At 54.8% G+C, this 14,447-nt stretch overlaps 2 protein-coding genes across 4 annotated transcripts; one reads left to right on the top strand and one right to left on the bottom strand.

Annotated features, from left to right (window-relative positions):
• The first annotated feature begins 35 nt into the window (after positions 1–35).
• On the top strand, positions 36–4,501 carry PSMC5 (proteasome 26S subunit, ATPase 5). 2 transcript variants are annotated; one of them, XM_074343470.1, is made up of 12 exons: positions 36–306; positions 851–922; positions 1,958–2,027; positions 2,353–2,450; positions 2,621–2,677; positions 2,756–2,986; positions 3,301–3,427; positions 3,530–3,720; positions 3,820–3,918; positions 3,999–4,109; positions 4,202–4,288; positions 4,392–4,501. In XM_074343470.1, the coding sequence occupies exons 1-12, from the start codon at positions 283–285 to the stop codon at positions 4,443–4,445; spliced, it is 1,221 nt and encodes a 406-aa protein (XP_074199571.1). In that variant the 5' UTR covers positions 36–282; the 3' UTR covers positions 4,446–4,501. The 2 variants fall into 2 exon arrangements, with proteins under 2 accessions (XP_074199571.1, XP_010954286.1); XM_010955984.3 differs by lacking the exon at positions 36–306 and adding an exon at positions 437–621.
• A 51-nt stretch (positions 4,502–4,552) lies between these two features.
• On the bottom strand, positions 4,553–14,447 carry SMARCD2 (SWI/SNF related BAF chromatin remodeling complex subunit D2). Of its 2 annotated transcripts, none has more exons than XM_074343465.1 (13): positions 13,907–14,447; positions 9,313–9,497; positions 9,072–9,114; positions 8,818–8,940; positions 7,839–7,994; positions 7,306–7,401; positions 7,088–7,189; positions 6,772–6,933; positions 6,505–6,602; positions 6,185–6,320; positions 5,882–6,004; positions 5,645–5,746; positions 4,553–5,519 (listed from the first exon to the last, which is right to left on the bottom strand). In XM_074343465.1, exons 1-13 carry the CDS (start codon positions 14,111–14,113, stop codon positions 5,466–5,468), a joined length of 1,587 nt encoding a protein of 528 aa, XP_074199566.1. In that variant the 5' UTR covers positions 14,114–14,447; the 3' UTR covers positions 4,553–5,465. The 2 variants fall into 2 exon arrangements, with proteins under 2 accessions (XP_074199566.1, XP_074199567.1); XM_074343466.1 differs by lacking the exon at positions 13,907–14,447 and adding an exon at positions 10,259–10,283.

A 14,447-nucleotide genomic window follows, 5' to 3' on the forward strand; every position in this document is an offset into this window, starting at 1 on the left:
TAAGTTGGAAGCTGGCACCAGGAAAGAAGGTTACTTTAACCAAAACCGAGTTTCTAGACAGTAACATTTAGGAGTTTCGTGCCCTCTTCATCCCCTTCCAAATCTCCTGACCTCCCCTAGCCCTCCTCTTCTCATGGTCCCTGTTATTTGTTATCGTCTGTCTTCTCCCCGCACATTGACCCGGAACTGTTCTCTGTCCTTGTCTTCGGGCCCCAAGCCCCTGATTCTGCGCCTGCGCGCCAAGGAGACTTTGATGCCGGCGGTCATATCGGAAGAGGGAAGATGGCGCTTGACGGACCAGAGCAGGTATGGCGGTGGCGGCGGCCGGGATGGGAACCGGGACTTGATGCGGAACAAGTGTGATCCAAAGTGGGCAGTCGGCCGGCGCAACAGAGTCTGGGGAGTTGGGGGTGGGTGGACCAATGCAGACTGGGCCCTGCCTGGGACCGGATCTGCTTTGTCAGCGCCGCCCCCGGCGGGTCAGGGCAGAGCCAGGAGTGAAGGACCCGGTGGAAGCGGAGTGAGAGGAGCCGGGGGAGCGGGAACCGGCCCTTTCGCGAGTCGCTGGAGTCAGGGCACCCGTCCTTCTTGCTGGCTCCTCCTGTAGTAATAACGCCTCGGGTTTGTATAGCGTTCCCGTGTGTGTCGTCTCTTGATCTCCTGATAGTCTTAAGATGTAGGAGGCATTCTCATTCTGCTTTTAGTTTAGTCATGGGGAAATGGAGGGTTCTGAAGAGATGGAGTGAGGGGTTAGAACTCAAGTTTTATTAAGTCTTCATAGTCCAAGCTGGAAGTAGCTTTTTACCTTCGATGTTTAGCCTGTTGTGTAATAGTTACACTGTGTCTTCAGATGGAGCTGGAAGAGGGGAAGGCAGGCAGTGGACTCCGCCAATACTATCTGTCCAAGATTGAAGAACTCCAGGTGAGAATGGACTCCAAAGGTCCAGAGGGAGCTAGAAGGGGATGTAGGATTGACGAAGCAGATTTCTCAAATCCATATAGTTCCACTGGTGGCTCAGTGAAAGAAGAAACAGGCCAACAATGTAAAGTACATGAAGTTATCAGTCTCTTGTTCCCCTTAAGTCCCGTCCATTTGAAGGTAACCAATACTCAGTTTGTTAAACATCTTCAAGAGTCAGATTTAACAAGAAAGGTACCCCAGCCCAAGGCCATACCTTTTGGAAGAAGCCTGAATGAAGGGCTTTCTTACAAAAGGGAACACAGGCTCAGGAGATGAAATTTATCAGAGACAGGTTGAGGCATAGTGAGGAAAGACAGAACTGAGGAGTCTGGACAATGCTGATTCCATGGGACTGAATGAAGAACTGGACAACCCAGTGCTCTAGCCTAAAGAGGGAGCAGGGACCACAGAAATGAGAATAATAATATAAATTGAATGGCAGAGAGCCACAACGAAAAATTCTGAACTCCAGTCACATTTGCAGATATTGTATTTGGTCTGTCATTTTTGAAATGTTTTACGTGTGCTTTCATTTGTTCTTCACGTTAGTCCTGAGAAGAGACAGGGTAGGAGATGCTGGACCCACTGGCAGTTTGGTAATAGATGTAGACCTTTTAAATGGCTTTCATTAGCCTTACCCAGCTGTTAATTGCCAGCAGTGGGGCTAGAACTTAGGCTTCTAACTCAGAGATCTTCCCACTCTACCATGTTACCACTTTGTGAGACTGACTGTATGAGCCAGCTATTAACTCTTCTTAGTTAGAGTTTGTTATTCCTGGACCAGTATTAGACAAGCAGCTGTTTTTTGATGGTTGTCCTACGCTCCAGAGAGACTCTTGGAGGACAGTACAGGGTCATTAGGATCAATATTGGAGAATCTGAAACATGCAGGTGCCCTGTACTCTTTCCTCACTCAACTCATACCAGCCTATGAGGGTCTTGGCCAACATTTTAACCTCCTACTGTTTTCACCCCTTTGCTTCTTGTCCTCTGCAGCTGATTGTGAATGATAAGAGCCAAAATCTCCGGAGGCTGCAGGCACAGAGGAATGAGCTTAATGCAAAAGGTGAGGGGGGAGAGATGGGATGGCTCCGTGTGGGCACTTTGTCTGAGGTCTGGCTGTTCAGTCTTCCTGAAGTGAGTCTTCACATTTGGTGCTTACTATTTTCTCCCAGTAGAAGGGGATGCTTTGCACTCGTCACATAGTTGTTCACATGCACATCTCTCTCCCAAGCCCCATCGTAATCTCTTTTAAAACATGAATTTTTTACTTTTTTGAGGCTTTCCCTTCAGAACTTTAAAACGGCGCTTTGTTCACACATGTTGAATTTAGTCATGGGCGAGGGGACACCAAAGTGTCTGGGTGACCACTATGTCTGTTTCCCATCCAGTTCGCCTGCTGCGGGAAGAGCTCCAGCTGCTGCAGGAACAGGGCTCCTATGTGGGGGAAGTGGTCCGGGCCATGGATAAGAAGAAAGTGTTGGTTAAGGTAAAGACAGTATGACCCTAGGGGCCAGCCCACTGCCCACTGCATTGCCATACTATGTGCAGTGAGGACACTGTTCTGTCATTTTATTGTAATAAGACTCATGGGTCTTCCTGGGTGAGGTTGGTGATTCAGTGGCTGTCAGGGAAGGTCATGAGCCCTTGTTTCTCTAGGTACATCCCGAGGGCAAGTTTGTCGTAGATGTGGACAAGAACATCGACATCAATGACGTGAGTGCTGCAGGTGAGGTGGGAGGTGGGGGTCAGCTCTCACCACACCACTTCCTCAAACTCTCTCCCCTCACCCAGGTGACACCCAATTGCCGGGTAGCCCTCAGAAATGACAGCTACACTCTGCACAAGATCCTGCCTAACAAGGTAGACCCACTAGTGTCACTGATGATGGTGGAGAAGGTGCCAGATTCAACTTATGAGATGATTGGTGGGCTCGACAAGCAGATCAAGGAGATCAAAGAAGTGATCGAGCTGCCCGTTAAGCATCCTGAGCTCTTTGAAGCGCTAGGCATCGCACAGCCCAAGGTGAGCAGGGCTTCTGTGGAGGAGGCTATGCTGTTGCCATATGTCTCCTGGCTGGGGCAGAACTGAATGTGGGGGGCAAGGTCGGGGAGATGTTGGGATTGACAGGAGCCTACTTAAGCTGGCCCTTCCCATGCAGATGGTGCCAGAGCACTGAAGTGGTTTGGGTATATGCTCCAGAAGGGACCTTGATGCTCACTTTTTGTGTCTCTAGTGTCTAGCACAGGATCTATCTAGCACAGTGCAAACCCAGTAAACGTTCAGTGAGTGAGACATGGGGCTGGCTTTCTGCCCTGAGTCGTGCTGTTGCTCTCTAGGGAGTGCTTCTGTACGGACCCCCAGGCACTGGGAAGACGCTGTTAGCCCGGGCTGTGGCTCATCATACAGACTGTACCTTTATTCGTGTCTCTGGCTCTGAATTGGTACAGAAATTCATCGGGGAAGGTAACTGTGGCCAGAAACACCACAACTAAAGCTGGAATAGAGGGGTGGAGGCGAGGGTAGGGAGCTCATCAGCTCTTTGATGCCAGCTTGGCCTCTGCACAGGGGCAAGGATGGTGAGGGAGCTGTTTGTCATGGCCCGCGAACACGCTCCGTCCATCATCTTCATGGATGAAATCGACTCCATCGGCTCCTCACGGTTGGAGGGGGGCTCCGGAGGAGACAGTGAGGTCCAGCGCACGATGCTGGAGCTGCTCAACCAGCTGGATGGCTTTGAGGCCACCAAGAATATCAAGGTGAGGTGGGGTTGGCCGTGGGGTGAGCCAAAGGAAAGCCCTGGGTGAGGTGCAGCCTCAGGAAGGGCTTAGCTGATGCCACCCGTTCTGTCTACTCAGGTCATCATGGCCACTAATAGGATTGATATCCTGGACTCAGCACTGCTTCGCCCAGGGCGCATCGACAGAAAAATTGAATTCCCTCCCCCTAACGAAGAGGTTTGTGATGGGTAGTGCTGGGGAGTGGCTCTGGCTCTGGGGGTAGGCTGTGGGCTCAGGCTGTTCTCTCCCGTATCTAGGCCCGGCTGGACATCTTGAAGATCCACTCTCGGAAAATGAACCTGACCCGGGGGATCAACCTGAGAAAAATTGCAGAGCTCATGCCGGGAGCGTCAGGGGCTGAAGTGAAGGTAATTGGAGTGCCCAGGGAGAGAGGGGCAGAGGCAGGAAGCTCTGGGTTCAAGGGCACTGCAGCAGCACCTGTCTTCCTTTCCCCGCGCAGGGCGTGTGCACCGAAGCCGGTATGTACGCTCTGCGAGAACGGCGAGTCCATGTCACCCAGGAGGACTTTGAGATGGCAGTAGCCAAGGTACAGGCCTCCATCTTTCTGCCTTTGCTGATGATAGCTCTGGAGCAGTGGGGATAGGGTACGTGTTCACCCAGTTTCTAACTCAAATGTTGTCTCTCTCCAGGTCATGCAGAAGGACAGTGAGAAAAACATGTCTATCAAGAAGCTGTGGAAGTGAGGCGGGTGTCCCTAGTGTGGATCCCTCAAATAAAGCTCTGCAGGACAAGCCCTTGAGGACTTGAGTCTGTTAATGAGTGGCCGCACTGTTCAGTGACCAGGTCTGGGTACCACCAATAAACAAAGGTTTATTTGGAAATTTCCAAACCTGCCAGAAGTGGCACTTGCCAAGCCTTAGGCCCACCCTCCTTTCCGAGCTCCAAAGGGCAACAACAGTCCTCCCCACCTTCCTGCTTCGCCTCCCCCTGCTCTCCACCAAGCGCGCACACCCACACCTCAGGCCCTGCTGGAGGACTAGTGTGTACACTCCCTCGAGGAGGCGTTACCCCTGGGCCCAAGTGCTGGGGTGGCAGCCCTCTGGCATCCCAGGAGATGATGGCGGCCAGAGCCGCTTGCATAGATTGAGGAAAGAAAAGAAAGGAGGAGGCACCGATTAGGGCTCCCTAAAAAACCCCAACTTACCCCCCCGTACAAAAAAAGTGGCTCCCGCATAGAAAAACCTGCTCCACAAATAGTGCAAATACCCAAAGGAAAGGAAAAAACCAGCAGCTAGGCTGGGCTGGTAGGAATGGCAAAGAACTTTGGTTTAGAAGGGCTGGGAAAAGAGGGAGCTGTGCCCCTCTTCCTCGCCCAGCTCCCCAGAGCCAGTGCTGACACTCGCCCCAAGGGGGTCTGTAAACAAGCAAAGCCAGCGGCCTTTGGTTCTGAAAGGTCTCGGTTACTATGTCAGAGCACAGCCTCCAGGCCCTACTTGGGCCTGCCTGCCCGGGGCGAGGAGGCCTCTGATGTGAACCCAACTAAAGCCAACGTGTGAAGTGGGTCAGTAAGTAAGGCTCTGGGGACAAGCAACAAGGAATCCTATCACTACATTTATGAAGCTAAAGCCGGGGAGCAGCGGGTGACAGGAGACATCCTCAGCCCGCTCCTTATCCTACGCGTCTGCACCCTAGAGGGTGGTCCCCTTCCGGGCGGAGGAGGGGGTGGCTCCAGGGCCTGGAGAGAGGAAAGGATCCCTGAGCAGTTAGGTCAGGCGGATTCCCAGCACCTGTTCCAGTTCCTGCCTTCGCTGCTGCACCTGGAGGAGGAGAGACCAGCGGCTCAGGCCTGTCTCCTGCCCGCTGTGGCCAGCAGCTCACCCTGCCCCTCCCGTGTGTAGCAGCTCACAACCACAGGCCAGCAGGCAGGGCAGAGCTGCCTCACCTTGGCAAAGATGTGTCTCCCCACTGCTTCCTGGGCCCACGGCTGGTGGTAGAAAGCAGCTCGTCTCTCCTCCTCGGGATTCCCAATCACATCAGTGATGATCTGCAGAGAGCCAGGAGGAAAGCTTTAGCATGATACCCACCTGAGCTGATCTGCCCCTGGAACCAGAAGCATAGTGATGGGGGTAAAACCATCCAGAGCTTAACATGGGCTCAACCTCCAGAAAGAGGACCACACCTTGAGGTCTCGGCGCTGGGAACGGAGCCATTCCTGGATGAAGTCCTGAGGGTCAGTGCTGAAACTGAGCATGAAATCCCTCTGAGTCTTCAGCTGGTTGATGGACTCAATGGTCTCATGGATCTGGGGAAAGGGTGCATGTGTCAGACTGGTCCCCACCCCTAGGGAGTCTGTTTCTAGGCCTAACCCCAAAGAACTCAGATGAAGATCACTTTCCAAGGTGCTACAAGAATGCAAATAACCGACAGAGCCTGCCCATCCCCATCTTGGGCCCCAGAGGAGGCTGGGAGGTAGAGGACCCACCTTGACATCAAGGGAGGCAATCTCCTGCTGATTGGTGGTAGAGGCCAGGAAATTGCTCATCTGGGCCTTGAGCGGGTCATCCACCTCCACATCAATGTCATAACAGGCTGTCTTCTTCTGGTCATTGGGGTCCACACTACAGATACAAGGCAGGACAGGGTGAGAAAGGTGAGCACACAGCCGTCTCCGTCCCGCCCACCAGGGCCAAATGCACACACTCTGGGAGCAAGCAACCAAACCTGCTGCTTCTCTCTGGCTTTACATCAGCCAAAGGTAAACTGCTCTTAGATGAGCCCTCCCATCCCCCACTTCCCACTTACCTAATGACATGGTTGATGACAATGGGGTCTGGATGCTGCAGCAACCCAGCCAGCTTCATAGGAATCTCAGAGAAACGGAGTCGGCCACAACTGAAGATCTGGAGAGGGCACCAGAGGGTTGGTGATGCCTCTGAGGGCATAAAGGGAAGTGGACCCAGAGTCCCAGGGTCCATGAGGAGAAGGTGGCCAAGGACTGGCCAGTGGGGCTCTGGAGCAGCAGGCAAGGCAGGGGCTGCGAGACTAGAGTGGGGTGGCATCCCAGCTAACCTGGCGGAAGTAACGGTTGCAATTGATGTACTCGCGCTCGTGGCCATCCTGCAGCTGGTTGTGTTTGATGTAAAGCCACAGGGCCTGCATGATGGCAGCCCTCGTCTGCGTGTGCACCCCCAGCAGCCTTGCCAGTCGGGGGTCCAACTTGTACTGGGGAGGCTGGGAATGGACAGAGGGGATCAGAGGAGGGGTTCTTGTGAAAAATCAAAGTGGGAGAATAGGGCAGGGATGGGAAGGGTTTACAATAGGAACCTGCTCCTGTCCCCTAGAAGGGCATCCCTATGACCCCAGACATAGCCCCAGGGCATGTCACCTGATGATCCAGCATGAGCAGGAGAGTGCATTTGACGTTGAGGTCTCCGGGCCGTTTTACCTGGAAGCCATCTGTCTCCTGGGTGGTGGGCATCCGGTGCCACTGGCAGGGAGGAGGGGAGAAGAGCATGCACATGTGGCCCTGCAAGGGGACCAAGGCCATTTCTCTGCCCACCTAGCAGGTCAGCCTGTGCACCAGAACCTCAGACCCACTCTCACCTCCACCAGGTGGTTGTCAGGCCCGTACAGTTCCTTGTCCAGCTCAATGACGAGGCTCTTAAAGAACGAAGAAAACTTCCTCTTCTGTTTGCTGGGCTGCGGATACAAAGGGTGTGAGATGGGGGTGCTGCTGAGCTCTCAAGCTTAAGCTATATTAAACCCAAAACAGAGGAATATTGTTTCAGCCCTTAAGCTCAGGGCACTGAGGATTCCTGGGCCCTGAAGGAAGCAGGGAAAAGTGAGAGACTGGAGGCAGGGAAAGGGCTCTATGCAGCCCACTGCCAGCCAATAGAGGACCCTGAATGAGAAAGGGGTACCCCTTCCTCGGGACACTTTACTGCCATCTGCAGGAAAACTGTTGTAATAACCATACAAATCTCCAACCTCTTACTAGCCTGGAGCCGTGCTGAGCAAGAACTCTGGCAGAGTCGTCCCCCTCAGGCAGGACTTCCCCGGAAGTGCCCAGGTGTCTGGCCCAAGTCTGAAACCCACAAAGGCCACCTCCCCTTCAGACACCTCCTTCCCCAACTCACGTCATCAAGCAGTTTTCCCTCTACTCGGAGTTCCCAAGAAGCCACCTTGTCCCCTGCTGGGGTTCCCCCAGGGGTCCCTGCGGTTCCTGCACCATCACCTTCTGCCTTGCTGGGACTGAATGTATTGGAAATATAGATCCGCAGCTTTCGTTTTTGCTAAAGGGAAAGACAACTGATTAGCTGGAGGCGGACCAACGTGTTGGAAAACAATGCCACCCAATCTTCCCAACCAAAGTCATTCGGCAATCAACACAGTGACTGTGGGCCAGGCCCCTTGTTAGGCGCTGGAATCAGGAGTAGGAAATCCCAGTCCTGGTCTTCAATGAACTCACAATTTTATAGGGGAGACAGACAGATGTACTACCAACAGTTCCAACAACAGGGGATCAGTGGTGTGACAGAGGTACAAACAGGGTGCTATCAGGCAAATCAGAAGCTTCTGGCTCATATTTTAAATGAAACTGAAACACCCACCATGGCCCCAAAATATCATCTCCTGGAAAGCCTTCACCATTCAAGGGACTGTTCTACATTACTATTTTTTAAAAAGAAAGAGGAAAAAAAAGAAAGGAAAACTTCTCTAGGGATGGGGAAGAAGATACGAACTATCCTTATCTACGCTCTAGTTTTGCCTTTCAAACTTCTGACCATGATCTATAATATTTACATTTTAAATCATGATCCAGGATCCACACACACACACATATTTATATCTGAAACAAAAATGTCATAAAATAATTTCTTTGCCACTATGGTAAGTACTATTGTGAGGAATTATTATAATCTCTACTATTTTATATTTCATTAAAACACGCTGGCCCTACCACTTTACACTGAGTTCGTGCTCGATGGGCAGTATCCTGCAGTGTGATTAATCCTGCTCTAGCCCATCACAGATCCTCACTCAGCCCCTGAAAACCAGGCCAGGGAGAGGCAGAGAAGCTTGGGAAGGCCCAGTAGCGGCCAGGTCTGCACACACCGTCAGAGGCTTTTTGATGGCCTCCTGGATCTCCATCCGCTTTCGAGCAATGGTCTGGTCCAGCTTCCGCTCAAAAGCCAAGAGATCCATGTACGCCTGAGACTCTGGGACAAGCTCCCGAATCTGGAGGAAGGGAGAAGGAATTTATTCATCAGCTTGTTTCAGCTGTAACTCTGGCTCCTTCCTCCCTTCCTTCCACCCCAAGCTGACCAGCCACTGGGTGGGCCTCCTGGGCCCCCTCCCAACATACTCACTCGCTGAGGTAGAACTTTATCTGCCATCTTCCTCCTCTTTAACCTGGGAGGACAGAAACCCCTTAAGAGGTCAATGGTCCAAAGGACCTCCCCCCAGCCCCATCTACCTCTCCAGTCCCCAGGACCTTCCCCCAAGAGAACCAGGAGACTTCCTCAGTCATCACAGCTCTTAGGACAGAAGGAAACCCTCTGTTCCACTAGAGCTGTGCTAAGTAGGGTAGAAGAAACAGGATGGTCTTACCCCCGGCGCTGGGCAGGCATCGGGGGCTGGGCCTGGGGCACAAGCAGGCGTTTTCGGAATGGGTCCATCATGGTGGGTGGCATGCCAGGTCGAAGTGGAGCAGCTGTGCCAAATGGGGAGCCGGCAGGGGGTCCCACCTGCAAGCCAGCCATGGGCATCCGGCTCCCTGGTGACATGCCAGGCCGCTGAGGGAAGTGAGCCAATGGGGGTACATAGGTCAGCGGCAGGGCCCTACGGGGCCCATAACTCATTCCCTCCATCCCTCTCCTCGGCCGGGTCCAGCCCTGAGCGGCACGCCAGAGCCCAGGCAGGAGTGCCAGGAACAAAGGGGAGCAGGCACTCGAGAGCAGAAGTGTAAACCACACCTGCCCCGCCCCCTTCAACCGCCCTGGCAGCTGTGCCAGCGAATGAGGCCTGCAGAGCCCAGGGGGTGGGAGGAGAATCCTGCCCGCAGAGAGAAGGGCCCATGGGAGTTTCTCAGGGCCCATCGCCACCTTCCAACCACCTTCCAACCACCTTCCAACCCTAGCAGACTGTGCCCCTGCTCCTGGGGAACAGCCGGCTTCTAGGCACTCTGGAGGCTCTCAGATGTTTCCACCAAGCACTCCCATCCCTCTCTTTCTCCCAACTGGAGGGAGAAGCGCAGCATACGAGGCCTGGGGAAAGTGTCACAGCCAGGCGGTGGGGTGCAGTGTGATATGAGCAGGCTGACGGGCACAGCCCCAATGTCCATCCCCTGTCGCCAGCCTGGTGGTGTGACTGAGGGGAGAAAGGCAGTCCAATGGGCTGGCAAGCCCACCAGGCAGTGGCACCCCAGGTGAGCAAGCTGCAACAGGAGGCCTTGGAGCACGTCCCAACTGGTGGGGGGGGCCTCAGGCAGAGTACAGAGACCATCTGGTCACCATATGGCCCATGCTCACAACCCGGAAGTGGACCCTTTTCTCACCTCCCTGCTGCCTGGCCCCCAATCCCTACGCCGGAAGATCCCAAAGGGGAAGCTGTGGCTCCTGAGTGGTTGGAGGGAGAGAGAGCAGCTGGCACCTGGACTCTGCCCGTGGTCCACACACCACCTGGCAGCTGGGGCTGGTCTGGGCTCAGCGTAGCCCTGGCAATGCCAGACTGGAGAACGGAGATTAGATTATCCTGGGATGCAAGGACCAAAGCCTTAGGGTCAGCAGAGGAATCTGGGTGAGAGGCGGCTTCTTTAGAAGCCTGCAGGATTTCCCATTGAGGTCCAGCCCCCAACATTTCTGTGGAGCCCATCTGGGAGTAACCCCCACCCCCCTTCCCCATGGCTGCTGCCTGTAAGGCCTGTTTGGCAGCTCTGCCTTGCACACACTGTCCCTGGCAGCTTCACAGGGCTGGCCCCAGGGCCCAGATTATGCAACCAGCACAATCAGCCAACCAAGCCAGGCTGGGTGGGGACTCACACCAAATCAAAGGACCCCCGCCCCCAGTCCAGCCTCACAGAGATGAGATTCCCACTCCACCTCTTCATCTAGCCCTAAACCCATGTTCTCACCAAGGAGGGTCAGATTCTTGACCAGATGCAGAGATGGAGAGAAACAAGCCCCAAAGATGTGGGGAAGGGGAAAGGAGTAGGGTGGGAAGGAGGCGTTTGAGAGGATGGGGTTAAACATGGGGGGCTCTGAGACTTTTGGAGTCCTGCCACAAGTCTCTCCTCATCAGGAAGAGATTCAGCTGAGCTGCTGAGAGGCGAAAGACAGTCTGTTTCTCTGCCTTAATGAGCCACAGCCAGAGATGATAAAAAAAACACTCAGGGTGGCCACAGATGTAAGCCCAGCGCCAAGCACCCTGGGCTTTAGTTTCTGCCGACAGCTCCTGAGCTGAAGGGAAGGAAAAACTGAAGCGGGGACCTGCAGAGTGGGAGCAAGGGCCTCCTTGCTAGGCGGCTCACAAAACCTCGGCAACACTGACTCCGCCTAGGCAGGTGCTCCCGGAACAGGAAGTCCCCAAACCAGGCGGCAGGCCGGGAAGAGGCCCCTCCAGACATCTGCTCCAGACTTCCCAAGCGCGGAGCGCCAGCTCGCCCAGGGCCCCAGGCTTCTCCCGAGGGGGAAGGGGCCCAGGGAAAGGCTGCTTACAGTTCATGAAGTCCCAGCTCGGCCCTGCCAAGCTCCACACCTGGGCTCTGAAGCACCAGTAACTCCTCCTCTTCTAAAAAACAACCCAAGAGTTAAAAAAAAAAAAAAAAAAGAAAAAAAAAAAACAAAAATATCCCCAAACTCTTGGGCTCCCTAACCCCCGACCTGCAGCAGGGCTGGGCAGGCCTAGCTCTGTGCCCTGAGCCTCAGAAGCAAGCAGCAACCTCCTCTCCCTCAGCCCAGCAGCAGCCCACATCCCCAGCTGGATTCTCTCTCCACCACCAGGGACAGCAGGGGCGGGAGGCTGCCGCCTCCAGAGAGCACACTCTGCCCTGGCCCAGAGCCTGTGGCCCTGGTGCTCCTGGTGGCTGGACCTAAGGACTTAGGAGGAGAGAAGAAAGCCCTGCATATGCAGAAAATATTTTCAACTTTCTGGAGTGAACCCAGCAATCTGTGTTTTTTGGGGGGTTGTTATTTTTTGTTTTCTTTAAGCTCCTTAGTAGACTGTGATCCACAGCAAGGAGATGGGGTCCCTGCTTCCCTCCTATTAACAGGCTCCCCTATTTGCCCAACTTGGGCCCTGAGAGCCTTGCTCTCCCAGTTCACCTCATGCATCCCAACAGAGAGGCGCCCCCTCACTCCTCAAATCTCAAATCCCTTCTCCTGGAAGTCACATAACTGAACTTGGAAAGAGGCCAAGCAGGATCCTTCTTGAACTCAGCCAAAGTGAACTGGGGCCTCCCCCCACCACCCATCGACCTCTACAGCCATGAGAAGCTGGGGACCAGAGGAGGAGGGTGCGGAGGGAGATGAGAAGCCCCTGGGAGCAGATACTCAGTGCCTTCCTTGCGTCCCTGCTCCTAGAAGCCTGGGGCTACCCAGCCAGCCAGCTCAGCCTTGCCATGGCCCAAGGACACTCCCTGAAAATCGCTGTGGAATCATCCTTTCAGGGGCTCTCTCCAGGCCACATTTCCCACAGGTTGCAAGCTGAGGAAACTGCAGAGGTTCCTATATGTTCCTTAGATCTGTCCCAGGCCAAAGACCCAGTGAACTGGCCCAAGGGTGGGAATGACAGATGCAGAGACATCTTGGGCCCATGAATCCCCATGAGAGAGAGCAAGATGGGAATGATGGATCCCAGTTGGAGTCGTTGGGACCAGGTCCGTCTCTGTCAATACCCAGACCTTTTGTTACTTTAGAGGTAGGAGGGAGAAAGGGGAGTAAGAGGGAAAAATTACTGTTAAGCATCTCTACAAAGTGAGGGCGGAGGGGTCAGGGGAGATATGTGTACCCTACTCTATACGAATCCATTTCTGGGGCCTCTACCTGGAGCTCTGAGGTAGAGGAGAGTCCCAGCTTCCCTAAGACTAGAAAGAAGCCAGTGTCAAGAGCTAAGACACAGGACTGAGACGCGGCATTGTTAAAACCTAAAAGCTAATTAAAAGTGGAGACAGGTGGGAAAAGGATGGACACAACTGCCAAGCATTCAGGGGCAACCAGAAACAATGCACTGGAGGACTGATAAGCCCCTCCAGCAGGGTTAGACGGAGTTCCTCACACACTGACCCCAAGGACAGAGTCTCGGACTCTCAGTGGCCTTTGAAGCTGCAACCTGAGAAGCCCTCTGCAAAGCCAAACCCCATAGGGGTCAGGACAGAACCCTCTGAAGCAGCTCTCTACAGGCTGGTCCAGCCCCAGACCAGCAGAGCTCGGTGGAGCCTCTCTGCTCCTCCAGACTAATCAACTCCTGGACACTATGACACCAGGCAGAACGCCAAAAACAGTCTGTCCACAATGGGCTGGGCTTTTCTCCTTCCTCAGGCCTGTCCACCACCCTCTCTGGTCTAACCCAGAGTTATCCCTGCGTGAAGGCCCCTGGGCCTGATGCAGGAGTAGACTCCCCCTTGCACAGGCTGGAATTCCCTGGCCCTATCTTCTGCCTCCTGCGCTGTGGGAAGCCAGGCCCTTCTTCCTCCTCCTCAGCAGCTGGGAGCCATCTCAGACACGCTAAAACTCTGCCAGTTCCCAACTAGAAAAAACACAGAGCAAACTTGGAGAAGGACCAAGACCAATGCAGGGTAACCCTGGTGTCTCAGTGAGGGCCCTTTTGCAAAACTTTCTCATCACCTCCCAGGACCCCTTACCTGAAAAGCTACAGTAGACTTCTCAACCCACCGTTCACAACTCACTAGCTCCAACAACTCCATCTCTCACTCAGAATTCCTGTTCCAAGCAAGACCCCAGACCCTCCCAACTGCCTCAAACTCTCTATCCCAGAGTCACTCTTACCTTCTCCCTTAACTCTTCCACCACCACCTCGCAGAGCCCGAGGGTCCCTGGCCTTGCCCTCCGCGGTGCCCCGTGAACTCCGCATGCAGAGCCCCCGTGCCTTCTTTCCAGGAGGCAGCCCCAGGGCCCTCACTCGAGGCCCCCTTCGCCCCCTACCCCAGGCGTGCTCGCGGCGGCGCCCGCCTATCTGCCCTCCTCACCTGGTACTGTGCCGCGGGGCCCATGGGGCGGAAGGCTGCAGCCCCGGGGCCCACCACGCCTCCAGTCGGCCCTGGCCCCCTAAGCGCCGGTCCAGGCAGCATGCCGGGTCCCGCTGGCGGAGGCGGCGCTCCCAGGGCTGCAGCAACGGCGCCGCCGCCAGGGCTCAGCGGGGGCAGCGGGAACCCGCCCGCGCCTCGGCCCGACATCGCTCCGTCCCGTCCGGCGGTGTCGCGATCCGGATTCCGGGCTCCGTGCTGAGTTCGCTCCGCGCTCCGCGCTCCGGGACTTTCCGATCTAAATTCCGGGTTCTGGGGTTTGTTGATCCGGGTTCCGGGATTTCCTAATCCAAGTTCGCGAGTTCCTCACAAACCCAGTTTGAGGCAGAGCCGATCCTGATTCCGGTCCTGCCCGGGAAATTCCGGATCCGGGATCTGCTACGGGCCCGCCAGCCGCCCCGGGCCTCCGGAGGTTTGGCCACCCGGGTCCAGTTACCCAGAGGCGGCAACTAACTCCGCCTAACCCAGCCCAGCGTTAGGCCCC

Source organism: Camelus bactrianus, chromosome 16 (assembly GCF_048773025.1).
Source record: "Camelus bactrianus isolate YW-2024 breed Bactrian camel chromosome 16, ASM4877302v1, whole genome shotgun sequence".
Taxonomy (NCBI): Eukaryota; Metazoa; Chordata; class Mammalia; order Artiodactyla; family Camelidae; genus Camelus; species Camelus bactrianus.

What these genes read in the sequence shown, in the direction of transcription:
- PSMC5 (XM_074343470.1), top strand. Translation starts at nt 283, where the DNA reads ATGGCGCTTGACGGACCAGAGCAG. An exon ending in GAATGAGCTTAATGCAAAAG is followed by an intron (nt 2,028 to 2,352) that starts GTGAGGGGGGAG and finishes TTTCCCATCCAG; the next exon opens with TTCGCCTGCTGCGGGAAGAG. An exon ending in AGAACATCGACATCAATGAC is followed by an intron (nt 2,678 to 2,755) that starts GTGAGTGCTGCA and finishes CCCCTCACCCAG; the next exon opens with GTGACACCCAATTGCCGGGT.
- SMARCD2 (XM_074343465.1), bottom strand. Translation starts at nt 14,113, where the DNA reads ATGTCGGGCCGAGGCGCGGGCGGGTTCCCGCTGCCCCCGCTGAGCCCT. An exon ending in ATGCCTGCCCAGCGCCGGGG is followed by an intron (nt 9,115 to 9,312) that starts GTAAGACCATCC and finishes CTGTCCTCCCAG; the next exon opens with GTTAAAGAGGAGGAAGATGG. An exon ending in TTGCCTCCCTTGATGTCAAG is followed by an intron (nt 6,005 to 6,184) that starts GTGGGTCCTCTA and finishes CCCTTTCCCCAG; the next exon opens with ATCCATGAGACCATTGAGTC.